This window comes from Dipteris shenzhenensis, chromosome 23 (assembly GCF_047967505.1).
Source record: "Dipteris shenzhenensis isolate YYH24624 ecotype China chromosome 23, Dip_SZ_1.0, whole genome shotgun sequence".
Taxonomy (NCBI): Eukaryota; Viridiplantae; Streptophyta; class Polypodiopsida; order Gleicheniales; family Dipteridaceae; genus Dipteris; species Dipteris shenzhenensis.
In genome coordinates, this window is record NC_141618.1 from 50,102,481 (window position 1) to 50,118,711 (window position 16,231).

Sequence of the window (16,231 nt, forward strand, 5' to 3'; positions counted from 1 at the left end):
TGTAGAGGGTGCTCTCAGTAGGACTATTGTGCAGCCCCTTGCTGGTCAAAAAGGCATGAATCTTGGCATACCATGCACGAGGGGCCTGTTTCAGCCCATACAAAGCTTTGTTTAGCTTGCATACCTGAAGTGCATTTGCTGTAATTTCAAAGCCTGGAGGTTGTTTGACATACATCTCTTCCAGCAAGTCTCCATTTAAGAAGGCTATTTTTATGTCCAACTGATGAACATTCCACTCAAAATGTGCAGCCATTGCAATAACAGATCGGATGGTGGTCATCCGGGATGTAGGAGCAAATGTCTCCTCATAATCTATGCCCTTTTTTTGAGCATAGCTTTTAGCAACCAGCCTTGCCTTGTATCTGTCAATGGAGCCATCTGGCTTCCGTTTGAGCTTGAAAACCCATCGTGTGCCAATGGCATGTTTACCTGGTGGCAAGTCTACAGCATCCCAAGTCTGATTTTTTTCAATGGACTGCAACTCATCGTGCATGGCATTCATCCAATGCACATTGTCCTTTGCAATGGAGCCATCTGGCTTCCGTTTGAGCTTGAAAACCCATCGTGTGCCAATGGCATGTTTACCTGGTGGCAAGTCTACAGCATCCCAAGTCTGATTTTTTTCAATGGACTGCAACTCATCGTGCATGGCATTCATCCAATGCACATTGTCCTTTGCTTCTTCGAATGTTGCAGGCTCCTCCTCATCAAGAAGAGTACCTGCATATGCTGATTCCACTGAATTAGCACCTTCCATGTGCCTTGTTGCACTGCGAGTCCTGCCAGGTAATGGAGCATCAATCTTACTCTCCCTGAGAGTCTGTAACAGCCAGTTTGGGACTGTTTTTGCTGCATGTATGTCTGCAATTTCTGTCTGCACCACCTGTGGAGGTGGCAAGACATCCTGTGGCTGAACTAAAGCATCGGGAGGTGGCTGTAAATGCTGATTTGCATCATAAATATCAGCAGGGGAACCCAAGGCAATGGGTAGCAACCCCTCAAAAACATCCTCTGAAGAAGAAGGCATATGAAATTCAGTCTGAGTGTGAGCTGAATTTTCTACAAATATCACATCTCTACTGACAATGATCTTGTGTGTGTAGCAGGATTGTAGAGACGGTACCCCTTGCTTTTTGCACTGTACCCAACAAATATGTACTTAATTGCCTTATCTGACAACTTGTGCCTAAATTCAACTGGCACAGGAGCATATGCAAGGCATCCAAAGACTCGGAAATGATCCACTGAAGGCTTTCTCCCATTCCAGACCTCATAGGGAGTTTTTGTTTTCAAAGCCTTAGTGAAAGCCCGATTTTAAAATGTAGTTGGCACACATCAGACCTTCAAGCCAGAATTTGTGAGACATGTGTTTGCTTTTCAGCATGCATCTGTCCATTTCCATAAGAGTTCTCTCAGCTTTGCCATTTTGCTGAGGGGTCAGCCTCACTGTGAGCTGATGCACAATACCACTGCCTTTCAGAAAAGCATCAAAATCTGGAGACAAGTATTCCCCACCTCTATCTGTGCGTAATGTCTATATCTTGAGTCCGGTTTCATTTTCAACCATGGCTGAAAAGTATTTAAACACCATGAATACTTCTGATTTGCGCTTCAGCCCAAAGACCCAAGTGAAATTGGAGTAATCATCAATAAAGGTAACAAAGTAGAGATGACCACCCAATGATGGAGTCCTCATGGGACCACAGACATCACTGTGTATAAGCTGTAATTTGCGGACAGCTTTAACTGAACCATCCTTTTTGAAGGGGAATCCATGCATCTTGCCTAAAATGCACCCTTCACAGGCATGTGGAGGAGGTATCTCAAGAGGTGGCAATGCATCAACCATAGAGTGCTTCTGAAGTGTCATCAAGCTGTTGTAATGCATGTGGCCATATCGGGCATGCCATAATTCTGCATTCTGCATGGCAGCAGTAGGGGTAGAAACTGCAAGAGCATGGGCTGCTCTTTTCTCAAAAAGATCAAGCTGAAAAAGCCCACGCAGCAGAGTACCAGATAATCTTAAGGCATAATCATTTTCCTTGTCTCAGACAACACATTTGTCATCCTCAAAGATGACCTGAAATCCAGCTCTGTTAAGAGTGGACATTGAAAGAAGATTCTTGGTGATACCAGGCACATATAAGACATCTGAAAGTCTGAAAACTGAGCCATCAATGGCAGTAAGCTCAACTTCTCCTGTGCCACGTACTGAATATGACGAGTTTTTAGCACAAGTGACTTTCTTACCAACGGGAGGTGGACGCAAGGAAGTAAAAAGACACTTCCTAGAAGTGATATGCTTGGATGCACCGCTGTCAAAATACCAAGTGTTCAGTGTTTCATTGACACTGAAAGCAGATGCATCCGTGGAAGAGTCATAAGTGCAAGTCAAAAATGCATATGTATCATCATTACAAGTGGCTGTACTATCCCGAGCATTTGGAGCAGCCAGCCTAGAATCTGAAATGCAAGATAAAAAGGCATAATCCTGTCCAACAAAGTTGGCTGCAGCATCCCCACTGTCAGATGCATGAGGAGCTGAATCTGAAACAGCCATATTGGAGCTGTTTTTCTTCTCTTTTGCAAGCCTTTTCCTGCATTCTGCAATGTGATGACCTGGCTTTTTGCAGTAATGACAAAAACCCTTCTTCTTGGGCTTACTTGCATCATTTTTAGCCTTTTGTGAAGGCTGTCCTGATCCACTGGAAGGTTGATTTACTGATGTCTTAGCCTATCCCTTTGTTTTTTACATAAACTTTGAGAGCATAGCTTGTTCACCTGCACGTGAAGCCAAGTTTTTCCTGGTCTGCTCTTCTTGAAGCTGTAATTTGAGAAACGTGTATAATACGATGGTTTTTGCGTGAAAAAAGAGGTAATTTTTATTACTCAAGGAATCTATGGTTTTGGGGAAGTTGGACCCAAATCAAGGGAAGCCCAAATTCGGAAAAGAGTGTGCAAGACTTCAGGCAAGATGGCGGCAAATGTCTATCTTGGGATAATTCAGTCCAATCATATGGATTATGCATGCATGCACACGAGTGACACGACCTTAAAACAAGGATTTGTCCAAGTTTTAAGATAGTCTCTGCGCCAGATTTGTGTCCATGACCAGCGTCACTCACCTGATCCCACTAATTTTGTGAATGGCCATACTTTGACTACCCTTCTCACAGTCTGCTAATTTTGTGAATGGCCATACCTTGCATTGACTCCAGTTTGCCGAAGATATCCCATGCTGCCTTCGAGGTCTTACACGACTGGATATGCGGAATGATAAATCTTTTCACTGAAAGAGAGATGCATGACAAAGCTAAGGCATCCCGTGAATCCTATCTCTTCTGCTCTGGAGTAGTGGCTATAGCTGCACCAACAACTTGTTCTACAGCTGCACCCTGTGCACGACCTCTTCCACCTCCTTGCTGAGGAGGGGTATTAGGTGCCATACTTGCTGGTCGGATCTCACCCCCATTCACATAATCCCATAAATTGCGAGAAATCAGAATATTGCGTACCATAAAACTTCAGAGGGAGTAGTTGGTACCATCCAACTTGTCTTCCTGTGAAAGACCACCGAACTGGAAGTCATTCTGATTTTGCTGGGCCATATCTGAGAAAGAGATTTAAGCAGATACAAAACTGAATTCCCTTACTGGGAATGAAATGCACAACTCCCAAAAAACAGAGCCAAGCACTGGTTGTGAATGCAACTCAGATTTTTGCACTTGCACTGTCAGAAATCTGTCCAAGCATCAAAAACTCTCCTGAATCTGCCAAAAGTGCTGCAAAACACTTCAAGAAAGGCAGTATGAATTGAAAACTCCAAAATTGCTCTTCCAACACAAAAGCCCCAATTTGTGGCTTGAAATTGCAACTAGAAAGGGGCAAATGGTCTGAAAGCCCCAAATGTTGCACAAATTGCTCTCTATCTGCAAAAGCCCCAAATTTCACTGCGAAATTGCAGTGTAATTACAAAATCCCCAAATTTCTTCAAGAAATTGTGCTGCAGAATTGAAAGCCCCAAATTTCGAGCTTGAAATTATCTGCAAAGTCCCAAATTTTGCAAAATGCCCAATTCAAATAATATGCTCAAATCTGCCCAAAAAACTGCTCTGCCAAACAATGGCTTCCTGCAAAGAAATGTTTGCCAGACGACCATCTGCAAGAATGCCTGCAAGAATGAAACCTACTCAGAAGGCCAAATGCAACTGTACGGCTTGTACGGTGACTGTACGACAGAGATACGGATGGCCGTACTGTACGGACGAGCTGTCTGCTGCAGGTTGTATGAAATGTACGGACATGTACGGCGGGTACAACACTTGTACGGATGGGTTGCATGCGGAAAGTACGGAAGGTTGTACAGAACAGTACGGACGCCTGATGAACTGATGATGAAAATGATGTAGGAGCAGTACGGTCGACGCAGGTGTACGGCTGGCGACAACAAACCGTACGAAACTGTATGGCGAACCGTACAGTCTGGCGACGGGCTATACGGTTGAAGATCTGCTGTACGGAATGGAGCTGCAGACTGTACGACGCTTCACTTGTACGGGCGACGAGATTGTACGACGACCACGTAGGTACTGTACGGGATCAGTCCGTACAGATCTGTACGGATGATACGACGAGCTGGCATGGGAGCTTGTGGGCTGGAGCTGGAGGGCAAGAAGAAAGGAGTAGGGAGCAGGATCAACCTGCTCTGATACCAAATGTGAGAGTTTGGAGAGAGAGAGAGAGAGCAAGAGAGAGTGAGCTTGAGAGCTGAAAGCTTGATAGCTTGGTTGCAATAGAAGAGTGTAAGAGTACAACTGAAAGAGTTAGAGATAAGGTTTTGTCCTAGTGACAAAACCTTAGTAGTCACTAACCATAGTTAGTGAACTAACCGCGGTTAGGGGGAAAAACCTCTTAAAGAGGGAAAAGTGAGCCTAACTAGCTTATTAAATTACATTGGTCACTGCTAAATTATATCTATAATTCTAACACGAAGTACTCTCATGAGGGCGCTCTTCCCCATTGGAGGGCCAATTGGCATTCAAATTTTGCATGCATTGCACACATTTGCATTCTCGAAAAGTCTGGTTCTAATATTGCTTGGAGAACACATTACTTTTATTTATGATTCTCTATTTCCTTATATATCATAACACAATTTCACAGCAGGAGATTTGTTTTATTCCTTTGTTGGAGTCTGCTTATGAGTCAACGGTATTTTATGAATCCTTACTTGGGGTGGACACACCCATATATCCACCACCCTGGTTGGACACGCCTATATAGTCACTTGGGGAACACATCACAAGTTAACAGACCCACATGCCAGTCTAGGATGGCTTGTCTAACTGTCCCACATAGATTTGCTTGCATTTTTGTTTAGTGCAATCAATGCCTTATATGGGTTAGGGGTTAAAGTAAATTGTACCAAAGGATTTCATATAGAGCAATGCTTGCAATTGGGATAAGGGGATGCAAGGAACGGGCCTAAGTATGGAAATAGAAATGGAAATGTGTGAGGGACTAAAATATATCGGTTTGCAAGATGAATGAGATTTATTTGGAAATGGAGACTGGCAGATTGAGAAGAGAGGATATGACAAGATTGTTTTCATAAGCTTAAACATAAGGAAACATCACGTGAAGCCCATGCGATGTATTGCAACATACATGTGATTACTAAAGCTTGCTTCAAAATGCTGCACAAATCTGTTTTGGAGTGTGTAGTTATTGAATATCCTGAACTCTTGTTGACTTTTAGTTTCTGTTTATATTGTAAATTACTTGTAATGTATTGTGCAGGTTCTGCATTTACACAGCAGGAGTTGCCTGCCTGCAAGCCCTTGTTAACGCCAGGATGGGTGAGTGCTGTGTCCTTTAGTTAATCAAAGTTGGCTCATTAGTCTGCCAAGCTCAGCTTAGATATATATGATGATTCTATGTGACAATACATGACAACATTTCACTAACTTTTTCCAGGTGATAACAATTTTCATGCTGGTGGGAGTGGTTTTCATCCCTATTGGTGTTGCTGCGTTGCTCGCGTCAAGAAGTGTATGCACCTTTCCCTGTTCCTTTTCTCTAGGCTTTATTTGCAATTCAACTAGACACACAAACATGACTGCAGTGTGCACACATGCAGATGTGCAAACATGTATGGCATTCCACCCCACATGAATGTGCCGTGTGCATGGATGTGCCTGGGTACATCACATAGCACAATGTTTTACATCTGAACACATGTACTTATTCATGGCTCTCAATTCTCTCTTACATTTGACACAACAAAGAAACACAAGCAATGTTAACACATAGTTGGCAGAATTCTCAGCGTGTTTAGCTAACTGACATCTGAAGCTGACAACCTTTCTGGACATGAGGAAGGCTTTGCTACACTTCATCTACCTGATCTATTTCGTTCAGCTTTGTTGAGGCATTGAAAGGATATTATAAGTATTGTTGATGTTGTATTTCATAATTTTCAAAACGAATCTGTTCCTTACATTTAAAAAATGGTGCCAGATACCACTTACAAGGACAATTTAAATTGCTATAGGAAGTGGGGAAGCTACAGTTATGTGTGTGTGTGTTGGAAATTTTTGACTTGGCCTCTGCATGTTTGGCTCCGAATTGTCCAGTCTAATATCATGGCTTATGTCCAGTTCTATTTGCCTCTGCTTCACTTGACCAAAAAAGACATTTCGGCATTTATGTCTCAAGCTATGGAGCTTCTCTGGAAGACCACATCACACAGGAAGGCTTTACGATTGGGATTTGAATATATTGAATATTCGGTATCACATTTTGGCCAGAAAAATCAGACTTTCTTTCAGCAGGATCAGCCCTGGGCCGTCATGTTGGCAGCTGTGTGTGTGAGCATGCGGACACATGCATATGGAAGGTGGATCACTGATCATTGGGAGGTGGTTTTGGGCAAATTTGAGGGCGAAATTTCTGGCTGCCCCTACTCCACTGCATTATTGCATGACGGGAAGAGGGTGCTATATCGTGTTTGTTGGTCTGGTGACTCTTCCTTACAAGGGGATTCCATGTGTCAGGAAAGTATACATTGGAGTGCTGTTTTTATACTCCTTTGGCCCTACAGGAACCAGTAAAGGCATCCTATCTTATGAAGCTGGGAATTCTATACATTGATGATGTGGTGGACCAGCAAGGTCAATTGCTTTCCTTTCCAGCTGCTTGCTGTAGATATGCATTGGGCATGCATCACAGGCCGATTTGGAGAAAGATATGCACATAATTGCAACCAGTGCCCCCTTTGCATACACAGGATAGATGGCAGGATTGGCAACTGCTCCGTAATATTCGCAGTTCCAATCCTCTTTCTCTTTGTGCTTTAACTTTTATGAAGGTCTATTGCCTTATTCCCCTGCAGCCCTGCGACGCATGGAAATGCTCTTTGGCACCTGAGGACGTCACGGCGATGGTGGCAATTCAACTTGAAACAACTTCGGAAGAGTAAATTGCCTCTCAAACATCGGGTTTTCCTATGGCGATGCCTGGTTTGGGTACTTTCTGTGGGAGTCAGATTAGCCAAACGACAAATAACCCCTTCCAGATGTTTGAGATGCCCACACAGTTATGCGACTGTTCCGCACTTGCTCTGGCATTGTCCTCAGTCACGTTCTTTCCTTGATGGAATTTCCCAACATTTGCGGCTCAGATTCCCTGATTCTACCTTTGGGAAATTGTTCTGGATATTTGGGACTCGGGAGCTGTCCCAATACTCTCTTCTATTTTATTGGGTCAGATTTTGGGCATTGTGGACAATTTGGACACACTGGAATCATGCCTTCTTGGGTCATTGGTCTTTTCAGCCCTATGCTTTTACAGCTGTCATGAGGGTGACATGGATCATTCTGACATGGATGTGTTTTCTCACTGTTTTTTATTTCTTTGTGCTTAGCTCCACACTGGCTCTATCCTCCATGTACATTAATGGTTTCACAAAAAAAAAAGAATGTGTATGTTGGAAGCAGGGCGGGGGGTATCTAGAGAGGGAGGGGACATTGGAGGGGTTGCAAGGGGGGGACCCTGTGCAGGACTAGGCTAGTCGGAGGATCTGATGGAGACATCAAAAGAGGGGAGGACCTTAAGCCCCCAATGTTGCGTGAGTGCTAAGCAATGGATCTGGAAGTGATTGACCCGTGGCCTATGTAAGAACCTCAGAAGGCTGAGGGACTATCTGTGACTGAATGGAGCTCAGTGCCTGTAGCTCCACCTTGTCGAGGTGGAGCTATTTGCGGAAAATGTTGACTTTCTTCTTCTAAGGATTCATACCTACTTAAATCTATAGAGAAAGGATTCTCAAATTTTGCTAGCCAAGTAGAAGAGTCTTTAGGGGTCCAAGGTCTCTTATAACATTGAAAGTCGACAGTTTTGAACCTATTTGCTTCAAAACCAGGTAGCTCTCTCTCCAGAGGATGACATATTTGCATAATCCAAATGGCATAACTCTATAGGCAAGGAATTCCCCTTTCTCTTCCAAATGCTATTCTCTTTTGTTCTATAAATTTTTTTATTAGTTTGTAAGATTGGATAAATTCTAGTCTTATGAAGGTATATATATTTGTTTATTACGTTTTGCCTCCCACTCTTATTTTATTATTTATTATCATTTTAAATTTAAAAAAACAAATAAAAAATGAAATAATTAAAAGATAATGATAATAATTGTTTCTTTGTGTTTGTATTGGTGTTTCATTTGTTTTCTTATTGTACATTGGTTTATCTTTCTTTCCTTTTAGAAACCCAGTATAGCTGCTTATGCTTGGACACTGATGAGGACGTAAGTGTTGCTTTTCTTGCTAAGTATGTCTTTCATAAAAGTTTTTGTTTACCTCTTTTTTCTTCTCTTTCTTTTTCTCTTTTATTTTCTGTGTAGATTTTTGATCTTTAGAACAACAAAAAATCTAAATTTGTATGATTGGACATATTCTAGTCTTACAAAGGTATATCTTTCTTCCCTTGTGTTAGCATTAGTTGTTGTAGTTGTTTCTTTCTTCTTCTTCTTTTAGGCTGTGTTGTGGTGAAAATTTAACCTACTTTTTGACTCTCTCTCTCTCTCTCTCTCTGCCCCACTCTACAGCCTCTCCGGTGCGCCCTTGCAGCCTCTCCCCTCGCTGCGCAGCCCTGCCCGCCTGTGCCACCATCCACTACCCCTTCGAAAGGAGGCAGAATGTTGGTAGACATAGGACGGCCTTCATTATTTGCTGACCGCATCTGCACTGCCATGACTACGGATCAGTTGAGGACGAGCAACACACTCTACATACCTGCAGAGCCCATACAGGACATTAGAGTTAGATTCCTATGGTTCATCGATTGCATCTTTCCAGGATGGACAGCAACGCTGGCTGCTTTCATTGTTGAGGTTCTTGAGAGATGAGACCAGCTCTCTGGCTTTGGAGTCGACACTACTTGGTTTACACGTTTCCCTTGCGTGGGAAACTCACATGGACTTGCACCTGTCTATCATTTTAGCTAGACCACACATCACACTACTACTCAATACTAGCTAGTTAGCACTCACTCATGGGACTATCGCTAGTCTACTAGTCCTTACGTTTTACTGTATCTTTGCCTTTTGGTTCCATAGTCTGTATTCAGTCTCGTGTGGTTGCTAATATCATCCTCATCATCTCTCTCTTGCTCTCTCATGTGTTTGCTGCGTGTTTGTGTGTGTGTGTGTGTGTGCATGTTTGAGAGAGAGAGAGAGAGAGAGAGAGAGAGAGAGAGAGAGGAGACACAAAATCATATGTAAGTTTTTTGAACAGGGATCTCGAGAGATCTTTGATACAATTTATGAGCTGGGCTGCCTGTTTAATGCTACAGGTGGTTGAAATTGTCGAGGAGTACCAATCAGCTTGTATTCCTGGGAATTATACAGACAATGAGTCCAGAGCTAAGTACATCCAAGATATTCACACCAACAAGGCATGCACTCGGACTTTGACTGTAAGTAGTCTATCACTTTTTTGGGAGTGGACGTTGCTGATTGTTGCTCGTTGTTGTTGTGACTATTGGAACATTAATTTTAATTGTGTATAAGTCAATAGTGCAGAACTTATTAGTCTAGTTCTCATTGGGAGGGCCTTAGTGGGTGCTAAGTATTAACCTATGTTTAATTTGTTTTCTAGGTTCCAAAGCACATGAAAAGCCCAGTTTATGTGTACTATCAGCTGGATAACTTTTATCAGAATCATAGGCGGTAAGCATCATTACAGTTTTCAACTTTTGGAGTCCTTTGATTGTATTATGGGGAATGGTGTTTGTCCAAGTTTGCAAGGAGAGCTGAAGATTATGAATGTTTTGGAATGCATTAGTTATATGTCTCGTCAAGGTAGGGAAGTGGCTATTTGGCGTATACACACGTGGTGCATGTAGGCCTCTAGACACTTTTTAGTTGAAACTAGGTTTGGAGAACAGAAAGTGTAGCTTTTGGCACAGATGCATTCTGGAATTCTAGTAAAGTCCCTAGTGTCTTCAAGTTTGAGAAAGCTACACACATGCATATGAAGTTAGAGGAATCATGTGCCACTTGGTTAGAAGTGTGTATTTCCTGCAAATTGATATGATTTCGAATGAAAAGAGGCAATTACGCCAAAAGGTGCCTTGTGTGAGGATTTTCGCTGCATTGGCTTCATGTGTAGAGCTCAAGCAGCCTTCCCTAACTCCAGGTAGAGGCCTGTTTCCAGCCTCGGATCTATAGTGGACTGTAAGGTGCACTCCCACTTTTGTGCATATTGAAATGATTGATTCTCTTGCTTCCTTTGTTGGAGAGGGGTTCTGTCTCTACAAGCCAAAGACTTTCGGACTTGGATCATTGACAGTGGGGCATCCCGAAATATGAGTCCTTCTCCAGTTGGGCTGAAGGATTTTGTGATCTCCGGTGGGGATGTTTGTATCGACGATAGCTCTGTGACCTGTCATCAAAGTTCGTGGTGAAGGCAATCTCGACATCATTCCCAATGGAAAAGGAGGGATGCACTCTTCGTGAGTTCTGTTTGTTCCCTCTCTCGTATTCAATTTATTGTCTGTTTATGAGACTTGTTGTCTTGGTACTACGGTATCGCTTGATGAACTCTTTGTGAAAGTCCGGGATAAGGCTACTGCTAAGTGGTACAGACTGGTACAATAATTCATGGCATCTACACTCTGTTCGTGCTTTTCATGATCACGTCTTCTATTCAAGGTGACTTGTGGCACTTTCGTTTTGGTCACTTGAATGTTGAAGCGCTCCGACATGCTGCTAGTGAACAAATGGTCCTCGGCTTACCTGATGTGGGCAGCAAGCATAGTCAGTGCCGATAATGTATTCAAGGAAAGCAACACTGGGATGCGTTCCCAAGCAGGCCTTACGGCAGGCTTCCTTACCTTGGAGTTGGTCGATGTTGATCTCATGATTTTTCCAGTCTTGGCGGGGCTCTCTACTTCATGCTACTGGATGATGACTTTAGCAGATTCATGTGGGTATACTTTCTGGCCTACAAGTCTTTGGCGTATTCTCGTTTCCGGGAATGGTGTGCCCTAGTTAAGAATGAATCTAACTTTCATGTGAGAATCCTTCGGTCTGACAAAGGTGGTGAATAAAGCAACTCCTTTTGATACCTATTTTGGCAAGAAGCCCGATGTTTCCTGTTTCCGTATGTTTGGGTGTGATGCCTTTGTACACATTCCAAAGAAGCAAAGGGGGAAGTTAGATGTGAAGGCCACCTAGGGACTGGATCCAAGGACTTCTTAGATGCTGTGGCCAAGGTAGAAAATTTTGAAAAATTAGAAGCATACAACAAACAAAAAGCGACAAAGCCAAAGATGATTCCAACAGGTCATCCTTTTCCAAGAGTTCAAAGTTCAAATATTTCCCAACAAAGATCAAACTTTTCTAGTGCCAATGCCCCTCTAATGGGGCCACAAAGAGGCTGCATTCTTGCCCTAAAACAAAGTCCATGTGTGGCCCCAAGGATGGCCGACACCATGGCTGTGCTGTCTTGGACAGATCTGCCCTAAAGGTTGATCTCTATTAAATACAAGGACACTAATGTACTGTCCATGTGGCAGCCTATGTGCTGCCACATGGCAGCTTCTTCATCCCTCTTTCCTTCCCCCTATCTCGCTCCATGTGTCACTCCCCCATGCTCTCCTCATTTGGGGGCTTACAAGCAGGTAGTTGACCCATCCATTTGTCAGAAAGGAGGGGTATAGTTTGCTTGCTACAGTGAATGCTTCTCGCAACAACAGCGGAAGATAAACTTCTGAAGAGAAAGAGAGAGAGAGAGAGAGAGAGAGAGAGAGAGAGAGAGTAGAAACAACAATATATATTTGTCCAAGTCATATACAAAATATGAACACGGTGTGCCACCCTCTATCAACAGGGTTTTGACTAGATGTGGACCTTGTGACACTGGCAGCCGTTCTTGATCCTCCACCTGAGAGTGACTCCGATAGTGATTTGGATGATTCCCCACCTCCCTAGGCAGCAGGGGAAAGTTCCGGATCAGGCTCTCAGAAAGTACGATGTTGGTTGATTAAAAACCTTCACGACTCAGGTGTTATCGACATCCCTTCTTTATGGCTTCGAGAGGAGGATGACCCCGGTGATCCAAGCGGAATAAGGAAAAGGTTTTGGAGGTAGTTCTACTTTAGGTCAATTATTCCTTGATGTCCCACATCCTCAAAGACAAGGAGCCTTTGAATGTTCGGGAAGCACTTTGTCAGACACACTAGAAGCACAAAGCCCTGACTTGTGGTGGCTAAGGGATACTTGTAGCGACCAGGGATTGATTATGGTGACACGTTTGCTCCTACTGCCAGGATGGCCACTCTTCGGACAGTGTTAGCAGTTGTAGCTCATAATCAGTGGCCCATTTATCGGATGGAAGTTACATATGCATTTCTCAATGGTGATTTAAAGGAGGAGATCTATGTGGAGAAATCACTTGGGTTTACCAAGTCAGTAGGTATGGTCTACGGGTTACGGAAAGCCTGATATGGGCTTAAGTAAGCTCCTCGAGCATGGAATCATAAAATGGATGAGTTTGTTGTTTGGAAGCATTTCCGTAGGTCACGGGCTGATCCCAACCTATACATTTTTCGTTCAAGGGGGACTTCTTTACCTTATCATCCTGTATATTGATGATTTGTTCATTACAGGAAGTCATGCCGCTCATATTTCCGAGACCAAGGCAGCTCTTTCGTAGGCCTTTTGACTAGGTGCCTGCTTCAAACCATAAAGGGCTTTTCTAAGCCGGCATACCTTGTTTTCAGAATTAACAGCCTCAAAGGCAGGAGGTTGTGTGACATAGACTTCTTCCTGGAGATCCCCATGAAGAAAAGCAGTCTTGATGTCAAGTTGGTGCACTTGCCAATGATGATGGGCTGCAATGGCAATGACACATCTAATGGTAGTAATCCTGGATGTGGGAGCAAATGTCTCCTCAAAGTCAATGCCTTATTGTTAGGCATACCCTTTGGCAACAAGATGGGCTTTGGATAGATCTATGTTGCCATCAGATTTCCTTTTTAATTTGTAAACCCACTGGGTACCAATGGCATGCTTGCCGGGAGGGAGATCTACTTATTCCCATGTGTCATTTTTAGCAATGGAATGTAACTCAGCTCTCATTTTCATCCATCCACTCTTTGCTGTCAAAAGCATCTTTATGGCATGCAAGCGGTAGCAAGGAGTGCAAATTCAAGAAAGTGACCAGGCATCTGTCTATTCCCTGATCTTGTCCAGGCAACAAAAGGCTGATCTTGTTTGCTGTCCCTCAATGTATCAAGAAGCCATTTGGGAACTTGCCTTTGCTGTCTATTGACAGCTCTTTCTTCAATGACTGCATCATGAATAGTGGGATCATTTTGTGCTGGAAGAGAAACCTGCAAATCAGCATGGGGTAGTGGCTGATTATTGCTTGGTGGAGGGCCTGCAGGAGGCTGGTCAAAGTCCTCTTTTGAGGATGGCATAGGTAACCAAGATTCAAAAGCATCAAACATGTCAACATCTGGCTTAGCTTTGCAGTCCACAAGAGGAGAAGCTGAATGTTCAGCAAAGATTACATCTCTACTGACAATAATCTTCCCAGTATTTGGTTAAAATAACCTATACCCTCTGCTCTCCTGGCTGTAACCAATAAATATGCATTTGATTGCCTTGTCATCTAGCTTATGTCTCAGCTGAGATGGTACATGAACATATGCAAAAGACCCCAAAACTCTCACGTGTGAAGGCTTCCTACCTTTCCATGCTTCATAAGGTGTAACAGTCTTCAATGCCCGTGTAGGTGATCTATTCAGCACATAGTTGGCACACATCATTGCATCAAGCCAAAATTTATTGGGCAAAGACTTTGCCTTAAGCATGCATCTGGCCATCTCCATTGTGGACCTGTTTTTCCTTTCAGAAACAGGATTCTGCAGAGGAGTGTAAGGAGTAGTGCATGAGTGAATAATTCATGCCCCGTGAAGATAGAAATGCATCAAACTCCTTTGACATATACTCAACCCCCCCATCTGTGTTGAGCGTGACAAGCTTGCATCTTGATTCATTCTCAACCATATTCAGCCACCTCTGAAAGCATGAGAAAACTTCAGATTTGGCTTTTAAAGGATATACCCAGCAATATCTTGTGAAATCATCAATGAGAGTCATGAAATATTTGTACCCACCAATGGCATTTGTCCTCATTGGGCCATGGACATCATTGTGCACTAGCTGCAATTTCCTGTGTGAGAGTTTTGGACAATTCTTTTGAAAAGGAAACCGATGCGTCTTACCCAAATCTTCCTGGGTTTGGAGAGTTCAGAGGGGCTAGAAGGATATTTTGTGTCCGAGAAACGTTATACTCATGAGCTTCTGGAGGCTTTTCATATGTCAGACTGTCGTGCCATTTCCTCACCCATGGACTACTACCAAATTGTCCTAGTATGACCCCATTGATCTAGTGGATGCAAGTAGATATCACCAGTTGATCGGCTCCTTGATTTGGCTCCTCAATACGAGACTAGATCTATGTTACTTGGTTGGTCTTCTGAGCTCTTTCATGCAGACACCTAAGAAGACCCATTGGGACGTTGGTATGCGGATCCTTCGCTATCTTCAAGGCAAATGAGGGTTGTTCTATGAGTCAAGGCAGCATTCCAAGATCCAGCTTTTAGGCTGGAGTAATTCTGGCTGGGGAGGAGATTCAAAGACTCGTCGTTCCACCATTGGGTACTGTTTTACTCTCGGCTCAGCAGCCATCACTTGGAGTAGTAAAAGGCAACCCACAGTAGCCTTGTCTTCGATCGAGGCTGAGTATTGTGCTGCATGTTCCGCTACTTGTGAGGCAGCTTAGCTCCGTCGGTTACTCGGAGAAATTGGGTTCCCACAGACATCCCCGACAGTCATTCATAGTGACATTCATAGTGACAATCAGAGTTGTATTTCCCTTGCTTGGAACCCCGTCTTCCATGCTCGTACCAAGCAGTACCACTATGTCCCGGAGAAGGTGCTGGATGATGTAATCCAGCTTACGTACTGCAAGACGAAGGACAACAAGGTGGACCTCTTCACTAGCCCTTGGCACAGCAGCTGCTTGGCAATCATTCCAGCTCCCTCAGGATGATCCATGATCCAGGAGCTGAGAGGGTGTGTTAGAGGTCATCTTCTGTATCATAGAGAGAGGGCCTTGGTTGTGGGTCTGCCTGCCCATGTGAGATTGAGTGAGGGACACGCTTTTGGGTTTGCCAGCCCAGGAGAGGTTGAGAGGAGTCCCGTGGGTGCTGCTCTGATGGAGGGGAGTACAGAGGGGCACTGTCATGTTTTGTACCCTCCCCCATGCCCGTTTCCAGGCCCGGATCTATGGTGGACTGTCACAGGGGGTTACGGGCCTGTTCTGCCCACCCCCGAGCCCTGTTATGGCCCTGTTTAGGTCTGTCACCAGGCCTTTTGTAAGGTGGTGCCTCAGTTAGGGGGTCAGTTGGGCCCCCAACCCCATGCAGATCCAGGTCGGCCTGGCCCTCCTTGGGTCGGGTCCACCTGGTCGGCCAGCCTAGGGCAGCCCCCCTATATAGGGCTCCTCTCCCCCCGATTTCCTCATCTCGGGAGTGGCCAGCACCCTCGGTTTGGTAGCCATTGAATTGAGAACCAGCTTGAATCAAGTCACACTGGCTCATGAACTCAACAAGGATGACGAAACGAAAGTTCTAACCATCAGATAATGGCTGACCTCTG

General features: G+C 44.0%; 1 protein-coding gene across 1 annotated transcript in view; it reads left to right on the forward strand.

Moving 5' to 3' along the window:
- The window catches only part of LOC147887496 (ALA-interacting subunit 1-like), a 30,185-nt gene that overhangs the window by 11,141 nt on the left and 2,813 nt on the right, over positions 1–16,231 (forward strand). Inside the window, exons 4-7 of the mRNA XM_087394118.1 lie at positions 5,800–5,858; positions 5,977–6,051; positions 9,853–9,975; positions 10,158–10,228. Coding sequence (XP_087250244.1) covers positions 5,800–5,858; positions 5,977–6,051; positions 9,853–9,975; positions 10,158–10,228 — 328 coding nt within the window. The remainder of the gene's footprint in view (positions 1–5,799; positions 5,859–5,976; positions 6,052–9,852; positions 9,976–10,157; positions 10,229–16,231) is intronic.